Source organism: Eulemur rufifrons, chromosome 12, assembly GCF_041146395.1.
Source record: "Eulemur rufifrons isolate Redbay chromosome 12, OSU_ERuf_1, whole genome shotgun sequence".
In the NCBI taxonomy this organism is placed as follows: domain Eukaryota; kingdom Metazoa; phylum Chordata; class Mammalia; order Primates; family Lemuridae; genus Eulemur; species Eulemur rufifrons.
Genome location: NC_090994.1, coordinates 23,181,685 through 23,196,749, shown reverse-complemented (window position 1 = coordinate 23,196,749; position 15,065 = coordinate 23,181,685). Strand labels below are relative to the sequence as shown.

Sequence of the window (15,065 nt, the reverse complement as noted above, 5' to 3'; positions counted from 1 at the left end):
ATATTTTGCCTAGCTCAGTTGAAACTGAGATACAGTCGCATTACATAAGGACACTTACTTACAGAAACAATACTAAGAATGTTTCATCACATGTGATTTATTGTGTCATTAGAAAACTACCTGCCAAAATTTGTTTTCACACATTATCTCTGAGATGAAATGTCCATATTATAAAAAATTTCTACTCTCACTAAATTACCTATTGAATACTCTCAAACCAACTGTTGGCTGTGTTGCATATTTTTAGTTGATTTGCCTCCATGACCTAAATTTACATACTGAGCTTTCTAGACTAAACCTCCTTCAATAAGGCATTTATGATTCCCAGACATAAAGATGAAATAAATAATAATGAGTATATATACTTTACATACAAGGAACTTCATTTAAAATGCAAAACCACTAAAAGTGGCTATTAATATAAATATTTCACATGTAACAATACTGAGGCTTAACTGTATTAAATAATTTCCTCCAGATAATCTATCAAGTAAATGCCAGAGTCAGAATTCAAATCAATGTGTACCTGTCTTTAAAGCCTGCACTTTACATTATTTTACATTTCCTCATCAGCCAAGATCTGGTCAACAAATAAATGAGATTATGAACTCAGTTTATTTCTTCTCTAGATTTTGGTTGGTTTCAAAGACAAATAATAATGATAATAATCAATAATAACAGCTAAACTATATTTAGCTCTTACTATGTTCTGGGCCTTGTGCTAACACTTATACTGTTATCTCATTTAATCTTCACAATACCCTACAGAGTTAATGCTATTATTACTCCACTTTACATATTGCTGATGTATCTCAGATTGGCTAGGTAATTTGCAAAATGTCAAACACTAAGAAGTAAAGATTTGATTCTAAATAGCCTGATCTAAGTTGTGCTCTTGGATGGCGGAGAAGAAAAACTGTCAGCCAGAGTGTCTCTGCAAAAAAGATAGATTTTAGAAGAAAGTGAAAAAAAAAAAATAATAAACAGGCAGACAAACATAGATCGGATGAGGGTTTGGAAGGAAGGGTGCCTGAAACTACAAGAGACTCCCCTGGAAGAAGCTGCAGAGGAGAACTGGAAGGAAAAAGACCCCCGAGAGACTTGGAGACCAGTGACAAGGGTAGGTGGAGCGGTTAAATTTCCCCTCCCTTGTAACTCAGAATGCTGGTGGGCTCCTGAGCAGTTGGAGAGACCTGCCCACACCAGCCCAGATGGCTGCTGCCAGTGAGTGGTGACCGTCTTGCGAAGAAGGCACCAGGATCCTCGCTCCCTCAGAACAACTCCGGCCCGCAGACCCCAGCTGATCAGGAGGTGCCATACTGCTTCTCCTCTTCTCCCCCTCCTCCATACCTTTGGCTTCTGAGAGATACAATTCAGCCACCACCAGAGGCATCTTCAGGAAATGGGACCTTTCCTTTGGGGGCCCTACAGTGGACAAAGGGGTACTCACACTGTGAGCTTCCTACCTGCCAGACCTCCCGGGTGCCACTTGCCTGGTGACTCCAGGAGACCAGGGCAAATCCCGAGGCAGAGAGACATTGAGCCACCTTGGTCACCCTGTGGGTGGCTTGAGACCCACACTCCGTTCCCTGTTATGGTCACAGATTGATCTCCTTCATCTCCAGGACCCAGGGGACAGGCCTGCAGACAAGATCCCATACACTCAGGTCTCCAGCATTGCCCAGGAGCACAGAAGAGATGATTGTGAACAAGCCTACTGAGGTGCATGTGCATTTGGTTGGCAGATCACTGTGTTGAGGGGCAACACTCCTCCCACGGGAGGGACATGCTCCCAGCTCAGGCAGCAATTCTGGGCAGGGAACCTCCCGGCCCTCATCACAGCCAGGGGAGATCTGCTGGCTTCAGGTCCTGCCAGCTGGCAAAGGCCCCAGGGGAAATCACAGAATAGGGGAGGGTGGAAAGGAGCGAGTTTTGCTCCAGATTGCAGGTCTCAGGAAGCCCCACCCCACACACAGATTTTTTTGGCTGAGTAGGGCCATTTAAGCCCCTCCCTGGCAGCTTTGCCCAGAAGCAGAGACCTTTGACCCCTGCTAACAGCATTTGCAAAGCTTGAGGGAAGGCTCACACAACCCAGCTCCGCCCAGCCTCACTCACCCAACTGCCACCACTGAGGTGGAGCGTAAAGACACACCTGTAAGTCCCAGAGCTTGACCCACCACCTGAGGCACTAGAATGCCACTCCAAGGAACAAGAGCTGGTTACAGGACCCGAAAACACTGCATCCCGTTCCTTCCAAGCAAGCGCCACCTACTGACAAGGAGGCCACTCTGCACACCCTTTTACTGCATCTACTGACTCATAATAAATGATGTGGTCAAATCTCACCCAAAAACACCACCTACTGACTCAGAGACTAAACAGAATGTGTAATTAAAAAAATGAAAATCTAAAGAAGCAACAGCTGATCCAGATGGGAAGGAATCAGCAAAAGAATTCTGGAAGGATAAAGAATCCAACAGAAAGCACACCTCAAAAGGAGAAAACCAGCTCTCTCACAATGGGCATCAACCAAATTCAGAACACTAAAGTGACAAAAGAATAATTTCGAACATGGATTGTAAAGAAACTCAATATATGCAAGAAAAAATGGATAACCAACACAAAGAAATCACATTAAAAAATCCAGGACGTGGAAGAAAAATTCACTAAAGAAATGGAAATATTAAGGAAAAATCAAACAGAACTTCTGGAAATGAAGAATTTATTCAAGGAATTACAAAACACAGTGGAAAGCCTCAAGAACAGGGTAGACCAAACAGAAGAAAGACTAGCAGGGATTGAAGATAACACTTTTCAATTAAATAAGTCAGTCACAGAGATAGACCAGAGAAATAAGAGAAAAGAGCAAAGTCTACAAGAAATGTGGGATTATGTGAAGAGGCCTAATATGAGAATCATAGGAATCCCTGAGGGTGAAGAAGAAAATACACAAGGGTTGGATAAGCTATTTGAGTATATAATAGATGAAAATTTCCCAGGCGATGCTAAAATTCTACATATCCAGGTACAAGCAGCTCAAAAGACTCCTGGGAGATTGATTGCAAACAGGAAGACACCATGACACACAGTCATCAGACTGACCGAAATAACTACCAAAGAGGCCCTCCTACAAGTTGTAAGGTGAAAGAAGCAGGAAACCTACAAAGGAAAACCCAACAGAATAACGGCAGGCTTCTCAACTGAGACTTTACGAGCAAGAAGAGACTGGGGCCCCGTTCTCACTCTTCTCAAACAGAATAATCCCCAGCCTAGAATCTTGTACCCTGCAAAATTAATTTTCTCATAAAAAGGAGAAATAGAGACTTTCTCAGACAAGAAAAGACTGAGGGAATTCATCAATACAAAACCAGCACTCTAGGAAGTACTCAAAACAGTGTTACACATGTATCAGCACAATAAATACTCACCAGTGTAAAGTCATCCAAAGAATAAAGGTCAAAGGTCAGATACAAAAATGGCTGAAGAGAGAAAACAAAGCAACAAAGTTCAGCTCAACAGAATGAACAGATACCTGCCCACTTATCAATTTTTTTCACTGAGGAAGGAAATAGCAGAGGATGTAAACAGGTAGAAAACCATGCCATGCTCATGCGTTGGCAGAATCAACATTGTTAAAATGTCTGTACTACCCAAAGTGATCTGCAGATTCAATGCAATCTCTATTAAAATACCAAAATCATTTTTCACAGATGCAGAAAAAATAATTCTACACTTCGTGTGGAACCAGAGAAGACCCTGTATAGCAAAAGCAATCTTAAGCAAAAAGAACAAATTGGGAGGCATCAATTTACCAGACTTGAAGCTATAATACAAGGCTATAGTAAAACATCATGGTGCTGGCACAAGAACAAAGACATAGACCAATGGAACAGAACTGAGAACCCAGACATAAAACCATCCTCTTATAACCATCTAATCTTTGACAAAAACAGACAAAAACGTGCACTGGGGGAAAGAATCCTTATTCAATAAATGATGCTGGGAAAATTGGATAGCCACATGTAGAAGACTGAAACAGGATCCGCACCTTTCACTTCTCACAAAATCAATGCATGGTGGATAACAGACTTAAACCTAAGGCATGAAACTATAAGAATTCTAGAAGAAAATGTTGGGAAAACTCTTATAGACTTCAGCCTAGGCAAAGAATTTATGTAGAAGACCCTAAAGGCAATCACAGCAACAACAAAAATAAATAAATGGGACCTGATCAAATTAGAAGCTTTTCTGCACAGCCAAAGAAACTATCAGGAGAGCAAACAGACAACCTACAGAATCAGAGAAAATATTCACATGTTACACGTCTGATAAAGGGCTGATAACTAGAATCTATATAGAACTCAGGAAAATCAGCAAGAAAAAAATCAAACAACCCTATCAAAAAGCGGGCAAAGGACATGAACAGAAACTTTCCAAAAGAACATAGACTAATGGTCAACAAACATATGAAAAAATGTTCAACATCTCTAGTCATCAGGGAATGCAAATCAAAACCACAGTGAGATACAACTTATCTCCAGTAAGAATGTCCTTTGTCAAAATTCCCAAAACAATAAACCTTGGTGTGGATGTGGAGAGATAGGAACACTCATACACTACTAGTGGGACTGCAAACTAGTACAACCTCTCTGGAAAGTAATATGGAAATACCTCAAAGAGATACAAGTAGACCTACCATTTGATCCAGCAATCCCATTACTGGGCATCTACTCAAAAGAACAAAAGACATTCTATAAAAAAGACATCTGCACTCGAATGCTTATAGCAGCAGAATTCACAATTGCAAAGATGTGGAAACAACCCAAGTGCCCATCAATACATGAGTGGATTAATAAAATGTGGTATATGTATACCATGGAGTTCTAATCAGCTACTAAAAAACAGTGGTGATCTAGCACCTCTTCTATTATCCTGGGTAGAGCTGGAACCCTTTCTACTAAGTGACATATCACAAGAATGAAAAAATAAGCACCATATGTACTCACCATCAAGTTGGTATTAACTGACTTAACTGACCAACACTTAAGTGCACATATAGTAGTAACATTCACTGGGTTTTAGGCCTGTGGGAGGGGGAAGGAGGGTATGGGTATTTTCACACCCAATGGGTGCAATGCACACCATCTGGGGGATGAACATCCTTGAAGCTCTAAATTGGGTGGGGCATAGGCAATATACATAACATAAACATTTGTACCCCCGTAATATGCTGAAATAAAAATTTAAAAAAAAATTGTGCTCTTATTGACAAAGCCACAGAGAGACATATATTATTAAGTGGAATTTCTTCCTTCTTGTTCTCCTGAGAAGAAAAGCAAGTTTCCAGGCTATGGAATACCTCACCACAATATATTTCCAAGATCTCTTCCCTTCTCACTCCAGCCCCCAAACACTTGGAGCCTTCCTGCTCATAACACTGAAATTCTGAAGGGGATGAAACCATTCCCATTTTTCTCTTACTATTTAAGCTTATTAATCTTCTCCTGCAAACATTTTAAAGTTACATAATATCAGAAATGAATTAAAATTTGATGTTTAAGTGAAAACATTTACTGAAGCAATAAATAAAACTAGATTTTTAAAAATAGATTTTAAATTATTTACCCTTCCAAAATCACAAGTACTGCCAATTTTGATAGCCATTGTATCTTGCTTGTTGAACTCCAATCTGGGGTCTAGAGTTACACATACACGATTTCGTACATAAGCATAAATCACATCACCACTATCTTGCTGGAAAGGAGTTCGAAAAGGGAAAGTACAAACTAATCTTCCACATAAAATATTCCTGCAAACATAATAAAATTATTATTGTACATTAGCCATTTATTAGTAGTGCTTTCAATTTGCTTTCTTTGACTAGAGAGAGAGAGAGAGAGAGAGAGAAGAAGGAGAAGAAAAAAGAGGAGGAGGAGGAGGAGGGAGGAGAAAGAGGAAGAAGAAAGGAAGGAAGGAAAGAAGGAAGGAAGGTAGGTAGAAAGGTAGGTTCTTCATTTCTTCATTTATGGCAATGTACCTAAGGAAAATGTAATGTTTTAATAGTAACATTTATTTCTATTTATTTTAATAACATTTACATTAAAAAGTTAAAGGATAAATACATTGATACAAGCTTATCTTTCAATGGTACTAATGGTCTTTTATTCACTGTGAAAATTATATATTTACAGTTAAATATTCAGTTCACTCCAACATTTTATATCCCCTCACAGAAGGAAAGAAAGATGAAAAAGTTGTAAGCCCTACTTTCAAAAATAATATAGTCTAATACTCTTACTATGGCTTATGATACAAATATGACTCAAATTCTATTAAAAATGATACAAGTGAAATTAACAAATTCTCACAGAAATTTAAGATGTGGATACATTCTAATTTAACAGTTAGGGAAGACTTCCTAGAGAAGATGCCACCTGAGTCAAACCTCACAAATTTAGTAAGCTTTTAAAAGAAAGAGTGAGGTATTTCTAAACAAAACTAACAGCATAAGCAAATCAAGAAAGCATAAATCTACGTACTGTGTTTTCAAGTCTACAATGTCCATGAGTGTATGAGTATGATTTTCTATCTAGTATTTAGCCCAGTATCTGGCACATGCTCCTAATAAATGTTGTTTTAAAATAAATTAATCAAAAATCTAGCTCTTTAGATGAAGTGGAAATTGAACTTCATTTTACAGATACTGGGCAGTCTTTATATGGAACAAGTTATCAAAGTAGATGGGAATACAATTTTAAAAGGAGAAGCGAACAGATTTGGAGAGCAATGGTGCAGTGATTATGAGTAATTTCAATTTTGCATTGGATTTAGGAAGCTAATGATAATTTATATGTAAATATTTAAAAATAAGATGAAATTTTAGCCTATAGCACAAGAAAGATGTCAGGGCTAGAGATTTTGGGTTGAGATTCACTTCCATGCAAATGTAATACTTTAAAACACTGGACTGAATGACATATACTACAGAAAGAGAAAAAAATGAAAAAAAATAATAGAAAAGAAAAAGAGTATCAGTTATACTTGTATAGCATACCTCCATCCACAGAATATATATTTGTTTGCGCTATTCTTACCGCAGTTCCCAAACCTATCTGTGTGAGTTTGCATTTCTTCATAGCAGTAAGTTGGAGCACTGTGGGAACCTGTCAAAGTTAGATATATATTTGGATTAAACACATGCTGGTTTTTCACCTTCCTCCATTTCTTAGTATGTTATATGCTTCCTTGGCCTCTTTCTCCACTAATATCTAATTCAAAGGTTTTCCTAGCGAGGTTGTAAGGAAAGAGAAAAATGTAAAGTGAAAGACAATGCTCATGGTTATTCTTCCTTTTGCTTCATTTTCATTCATTTAAAACACAAAAGATAATATGGGGGAGGGGAGAGTTATAGAAGTATAAATTAGAAGAGGATTCTGTGGAAGAAAGCAATAGAGAGATAATACTACACTGTTCTTCAAGATTGTGAGTCGGAATTTATAAAAAGCAAGATGTGTAACAAAATAAATGAGACTTCTTCAATGAGAAGACATTTTATCATATCTTTAGGTAGTCTAAACTGAATAGACCAAAATTAACAACTATGTATTTATCTACTTTTTCCTTCATTACTATATTGGCTTTTTTTTTTTTAAATTTCTCTGTAAAAAATTGCCAAGAATTAGAAGTTTAAAACAACACCCATGTATTAAGTCCCAGTTTCTGCAGGTCAGAAGTTCAGCAAGGCATATATGTGGGTTCTCTGCTCAGGGTCTTACTATGCTGAAATCAAGGTCTTGGTTGGGGCTGTAGTGTCATCTGAAGTTGGAGTCTCCTACAGAGCTCACTGGTTCTTGGTAGGATTCAGTTTTTTGCAGGTGCAGGACTGAGGTCCCATTTTCTTGCTAGCTATCTGCCATGGATTGCTCATCTTTTAAGAAGTCCCCTCAGGTCTTGGTCTCATGACCCTCCCATAACACGATAGCTTCCTTCTTCCAAACAAGCAGAAGAATCTTTCTGACATCTTCCGTGTTTTATGGGCTCACATGATTAGTTCAGCCCCACCCGTTTTTTTTTTTTATTTCAGCATATTATGGGGGTACAAAAGTTTAGGTTACATATATTGCCCTTACCCGCCTCCGCCACCCCCGAATCAGAGCTTCAAGCATGTCCATCCCCCAGACGGTGAGCATCGCACTCATTATGCATGTATACACCATCCTTTTGATTAAATCAAAGTTGGCTGATTATAAGCCTTAATTAAATCCTCAGAATTCCTTTGAATTTACTATATGATCTAATCACAGGAATGATATTCCATCATATATTCCCTGGTTCTGCCTCAACCGAAAGTCAGAGAACCATCCACAATGTGTATGCACCAGAAGAAATTTAGAGGTCATCTTAGGATTCTGCCTAGTACAGTTACCTTCTCCAAAGTGAACCTCTCTAAGCCTAAGTGTCTGATCTATAAAAGCAGATAATAATATCTACCTCCTTTAATTGTTATGAGAATTAATCATTCTTATGTTTATTTAGTCACTGTTAATGCCCATCTAATCCCTCTCCATTCTCATTTAGAATCAAGAGGGTTTCTCCTGTTTACCTGCCAATTGTATGCTTTACATTTTTTCTTTCCACTATTCTTTTTAAATTCTTTACCTCCCCCTAATCCTAGCACTTTCTATCATTTATAGACATTGGTCTATCCATCAAAGGAGATTGCATAGATTCCATCAGTACAGGCAATGTTAGTTCTGGGTAGTCACAATATCTTGGGGTCCTGCAGCAGACGGAGGGGTGCTCGGACTGTGAGCTCCCTGACCGCTGGCCCCCCTGGTGCTATTTGCCCAGTAGCCCCATCAGAGCAGGGCACACCCTGAGGCAGAAGGACACTGAACCAGCCTGGGCAACCCATGTTTGACTGGGGACCAGCATGAATCTCCCTGGAATGGTCAGAGCTTGATCTCTACCTCCCAGGGACAAGCCTGCAAGCCAATCCCATACCCCCAGGTCTTGATCACCTTTCCTGGGGACCCAGAGGGGATATTTGTGAATTAGTCTTCGGAGGTTTGCAGGGGCAGATTGGGGGAGGGGAGTGCAGTGTGGGTCCCAGATGCAGTGTGCACATGGGGCATCCCTCCTCCCATGGGAAGGCCATGTTCCCAGATGAGGCTAGATTCCCAGGCAGAGAACCTGCCAGTCTACATCTAAGATGTAGGAGAGCTCAACGAGATGGAGATCCTGCCTGCCAACAGACACCCAGGGAAAGCTGAGGAATGAGCAAGGGTGGAAAGGAGTAAGGCCTGCTCCAGACTGCTGGGGTCTCAGACAGCCCTGCCTCCACATGCAGATATTCTGGTTGAATGGGGCCAAAACATGTCTCAACAAATTTAAAGAAATAGAAATTATACCAGGCATCTTCTCAGAACACAGTGGAATAAAATTATAAATCAACTCCAACAGAAACATGCATCTCTACACAGAGTCATGAAAACTAAACAGACTACTGCTAAACAATACTTGGATCAAGGAGGAAATTCAGATGGAAATCAAAAGATTCTTGAGCTAAATGATAAAGGTGATATAAGTTATCAAAATCTATGAGACACAGGTAAAGCAGTCCTGAGAGGAAAGTTAATAGCCATAAATGTACATATCCAAATGACAGAAAGATTACAAATCAACAACCTAATGAATTGTCTCAAAGAACTGGAAAAGGATGAGCAAACCAATCCCAAATCTAGCAGAAGAAAAATACCAAAGAGTGGTGCAGAACTACATGAAATCAAAACAAAAGAACTATATCAAATATTAATGAAACAAAAAGTTGGTTCTTTGATAAAATGAACAAAATTGACAAGCCTCTTACTAGGGTAACCAGAAGCAGAAAAGAAAGGACTCTACAAAGTTCACTCAGGAATGAAAAAAGAGTTGAGATATCACCTAACTCCAATGAGAATGGCTTTTATCAAAAAGTCCCAAAACAACAAATGTCAGCATGGATGTGGACATACAGGAACACTCAGACACCGCTGGTGGGACTGCAAATTAGTATAAACTCATGCAAAGTAGTATGGAGTTACCTCAAAGATAGAAAAATAGAACTACCATTTGATCCAGCAATCCCACTACTGGGTATTTACTCAAAATAAAGAAACATTCTATAAAAAAAAAAAAAAAAGACATCCTCACTCGAATGTTTATAGCAGCACAATTCACAATTGCAATGATGTGGAAACAACCCAAGCGTCCATCAATACATGAGCAGATTAATAAAATGTGGTATATGCACACCATGGAGTATGACTCAGCCATAAAAAATGGTGAACTAATACCTCTTGTATTATCCCAGGTGGAAGTAGAGCCCATTCTTTGAAGTGAAATATCACAAGAATGGAAAAACAAGCACCACGTGTACTCACCATTAAATTGCCCCTAATTTAGATGCATATATGGAAGTAACATTCATCAGGTGTTGCCCAGGTGCAAGAGGGGAGGAAGGGATGGGTAAATTCACATGTAATGGGGGCCGGGTGCACTTTCTGAGGGATGGGCATGCTTGTAGCTCTGACTCAGGTGTTACAAAGGCAATATATGTAACCAAAGTGTTTGTACCCCCATAAGAAGAAAAGAAATGGTGGATGACACAAACTAATGAAATAATATCGCCTGTTAATGGATTGGAAGGAACAATAGTGTGAAAATGACCATACTGCCCAAAGCATAGATTCAATGCAATTACCATCAAAATACCAACATAATTTTTCTCAACAATTCTAAAATTCACACAGAACCAAAATAGAGCCCAGATATCCAAAGCAATCCTAAACAAATAGAACAAAACCAGAGGTTATTATGTTGCCTGACTTGAAATTATGCTACAAGATAATAGTAAATAGAAGAGTGCGGTACTGATATGGAAAATAGGCACAGATCAATGGAACAGAAGAGGGAACCCAGAAACAAAGCCACACACCTACAGCAAACTGATCTTTGACAAATTGGAAAAGAACACACACTGAGGAAAAAAGTACCCTTTTCAATAAATGGTGCTGAAAAAATTGGATAGTCACATGGAGAAGAATTAAATGGATCTCTGTTTCTCATCATGTACAAAAATTAACTTGAGATGTTTTAAAGACTTAAATATAAGACCTGAATCAATAAAAATGCTATGAAAACTCTTCTGGATACTGGCATAGGCAAGGAATTTATGACTAAGACCTCAAAAACAAATTCAACAAAAATGAAAGTAGAGAAATAGAACTCAATTAAAATAAAAAAGATTCTGAACAGCAAAGGAAATAAAAGAGCAAAAAGACATTTTACAGAATGGGAGAAAATATTCACAAGCTATGTTTCAAACAAAAAACTAATATCCAAAAATCTACACGGAACTCAAAAATCTCACCAGGATGAAAACAAACCACCCTCTTAAAACGTGGCCAAATGACATTAACAGGCATGTTTCAAAAGGAGATACACAAACGGTCATAAAATGTATGAAAAATACTCAACTTCACTAAGCACCAGGGAAATGGAAATTGTAACCACAATGAGGTACCATCTTATACCAATTAAAATGACCATTATTAAAAAATCAAAAACTGTACATGTTAGCACAGATGTGGTGAAAAGGGAAAATTTATACACTGCTGGTGGTAAAGTAAATTAGTACAACTTCCTTGGAGAGCAGTATGGAGATTTCGCAAAGAACTAAAAGTAGATCTACCATTTGAAGCCACAATTCCACTTCTGAGTATCTTCCCAGAGGAAAAGAAATCATACTATCAAAAATATTTCAGTAATGGATGAAAAAACAAGGACTCACACAGATTCAACGTGAAGGGATGGAAAAAAATATCCCACCAAATGGAAACCAAAAAAGAGCAGCCATAGCCATTCTCATATCAGATAAAATAGACTTTAAATCAACAATGGTAAACAAAGACAAAGAGAGTCACTATATAATGGTAAAGAGAGTAATTACACAAGAAGTCCTAACAATCCTAAATATATATGCACCTAAAACAGAAGACCCCAGATTCATAAAGCAAATCCTGCTAGATATTAGAAATGACATGAACACTAGCATCATAAACTGCTGGTGACTTCAACACTGCACTGACAGTGATGGACAGATCAAAGTAGAAAATCAATAAAAAAATTGGATTTAAATCGGACTCTAGAACAAATGGAATTAACAGACATTTACAGAACATTCTACCCTAAAACTAATGAATTTACATTCTTTTCATCAGTACGTGGGACATTCTCCAACATTTATCACAACCTAGGCCACAAAATAGTCTCCGTGAATGCAAAAAAAAAAAAAAAAAAAATCAAAAGCATACCATGTATCTTCTCAGACAACAGTGGAATAAAACTCAAAACAATTTCAAGAGAAACACTCAAATATATGAAAAGTCATACAAAGTTTTTAAACAACCTGCTTCTGAGAGATGCTTGGATCACTGATGAAGTTAAAATGGAAATTAAAAGATTCCTTGAACACAATGTCAATAAGGACACAAGCTATCAAAATCTATAGGATACAGTGAAAGCAGTCCCAAGGGTAAAATTCATAGCCTTACATGCCTACATTAAAAACACAGAAAGATCACAAATTAACAGCCTAATGTCATTTATCAAAGAACCACAAAAGGAAGGGCAAAACAAACCCAAGGTGAGAAGAAGAAAAGAAAGAACAAAGCTCAGAGCAGAACTAAATAAATTGGAAAAAAAACAACAAAGGATCAATGAAAAAGTTGGTTCTTTGAGAAGACAAACAAAATCAATAGAACTCTTGCCAGATTAACTGGAAATAGAAAAGAAAGAACCCAAATAAGATCAATCATAAATGAAAAAGGAGATATTACAACTAATACCACAGAAATACAAAATATCGTCTGTGAATATAACGAAAATCTTTATGCCCATAAATTGTAAAATGTAGAGGAGATGGACAAATTCTTAGAAACACAGAAGCTCCCAAGACTCAATCAGGAAGAAAGAGAAATCTGGACAGACTAACAACAAGCAGTGAGAATGAAGCAGTACTAAAATATCCTTCAACCAAAAAAAAAAAAACCAGAACAGATGGATTCAAAGCCAAATTCTATCAGATCTACGAAGAACAACTGGTACCAATCCAGGGCAAAAAAAGTAAAATCACATATAGATACCACCTTACTCCTATCAGAATGATCATTATTAAATAATCAAAAAACCAATAGATTTTGGCGTGCATTTAGTGAAAAAGGAATGCTGTTGGTGGAACTTAAATTAGTGTAACCTCTATAGGAAACAATGTGAAGATTACTCAAAAAACTAAAACTAAAACTATCATTTAATCCAGCAATCCCACTACTAGGTACTCACCATAAGAAAGAGAAATCATTATATCAAAAAGATACCTGCACTCCCATGTATACCATAGCACAGTTTACAATTGCAAAGATATGGAATCAACCTAAGTGTCCATCAGTTGATGAATGGATAGAGAAATTTTGGGGGGTGTGTGTGTATACACACACACACATACACATGTATATGTATATACACACATACACCATGGAGTACTAGTCAGCCATAAAAAGAAATGTAATGATGTCTTTTTGCAGCATCTTGGATGAAACTGGATAAAATTATCCTAAGTGAAGTATCTCTCAGGAATGGAAAAACACAACATTTTCTCCCTATTAAGTGGGAAATAAACGATGGGTATACGCGGTCATATAGTGTTGTAAAGGACATTGGAAACTAAGAAGTGGGGAGGGTGGGGGGGAAGAGTAAAAACTATTGAGTGGGTAAATTGTGCACAACTCTGTTGACAGGAACACTAAAAGCCAAGAATTCAAGATTATACAAGTCAGCCGTGTAACAAAAACACTCGTACCCCCTTATTATTTTGAAATAAAAAATTAAAATAAACTAAAAGCATACAATTTTTATTGTTAATTATTCTTCAGTAAAGATGGGAAAATGTTAATGTTGATATTAAACAGGAAAGATTTTACATATATATAATATTGCTTTTTGTTCTGATAATGTTAATTAAAATATTGAGGGCCAATTACTTAGATGTAACAAAAAGACATTACCTACTCCAAATATGGATTCACAACGCGCGTCAGGATCAGGACAGTCTCCACCATAACACATAAACCTTCTATTTTTGCATCTATTTCCATTTTGTATAGTTATATCAGGACCACATTCTGATGAAGATCCATTACAAAACTCACTGATGTCACAATCAGGATGCAGTCTGGGCCTACATTCAAAACCTGAATCTTGAACCTAATAGAAATTAGATCATAAAAAATAAATCATTACATATAAGATTGTTGTTTCCATCAATATTTACTTCAAAATTGTGTTGATGATTTGTACTTTTGATCTAGTTATTCATTAATGTCAATTAGTATTTTGTATAAATTATTATGCTAATAATATGAAAATATAAATTGAATGTTATCAACTAAAACAGGCGATAAAACATATGGATAAGAAAAAGTATATCAGGCCGGGCGTGGTAGCTCACAGGCCGGGTGCGGTGGCTCACGCCTGTAATCCTAGCACTCTGGGAGGCCGAGGCGGGTGGATCGCTCAAGGTCAGGAGTTCAAGACCAGCCTGAGCAAGAGTGAGACCCCGTCTCTACTAAAAAAATAGAAAGAAATTATATGGACAACTAAAATATATATATACAAAAAATTAGCCGGGCATGGTGGCGCATGCCTGTAGTCCCAGCTACTCGGGAGGCTGAGGCAGGAGGATTGCATGAGCCCAGGAGTTTGAGGTTGCTGTGAGCTAGACTGACGCCACGGCACTCACTCTAGCCCGGGCAACAGAATGAGACTCTGTCTCAAAAAAAAAAAAAAAAAAAGAAAGAAAGAAAAAGTATATCAAAACACTAATGTGAAAGCCAAAGATTTATTTGTGTTTCAAGTGTAAGGGAAGAAAGATAACTTTTGGCTTAGAAAAATTATTTCTTTTGGGGATGGGTGAAATCATACCTAATGGGTACAATGTACACCACCTGGGTGATGGGAACACTTATAGC

The 15,065-nt window shown here is 37.8% G+C and overlaps 1 protein-coding gene across 1 annotated transcript in view; it reads right to left on the bottom strand.

Moving 5' to 3' along the window:
- Window positions 1-15,065, bottom strand: part of LOC138393670 (disintegrin and metalloproteinase domain-containing protein 32-like) — a 109,482-nt gene that overhangs the window by 27,939 nt on the left and 66,478 nt on the right. The window contains exons 14-19 of the mRNA XM_069485048.1: window positions 14,103-14,301; window positions 7,055-7,163; window positions 5,626-5,809; window positions 3,429-3,479; window positions 1,467-1,641; window positions 1,204-1,425 (exon numbers count right to left, since the gene is read on the bottom strand). Coding sequence (XP_069341149.1) covers window positions 1,204-1,425; window positions 1,467-1,641; window positions 3,429-3,479; window positions 5,626-5,809; window positions 7,055-7,163; window positions 14,103-14,301 — 940 coding nt within the window. The remainder of the gene's footprint in view (window positions 1-1,203; window positions 1,426-1,466; window positions 1,642-3,428; window positions 3,480-5,625; window positions 5,810-7,054; window positions 7,164-14,102; window positions 14,302-15,065) is intronic.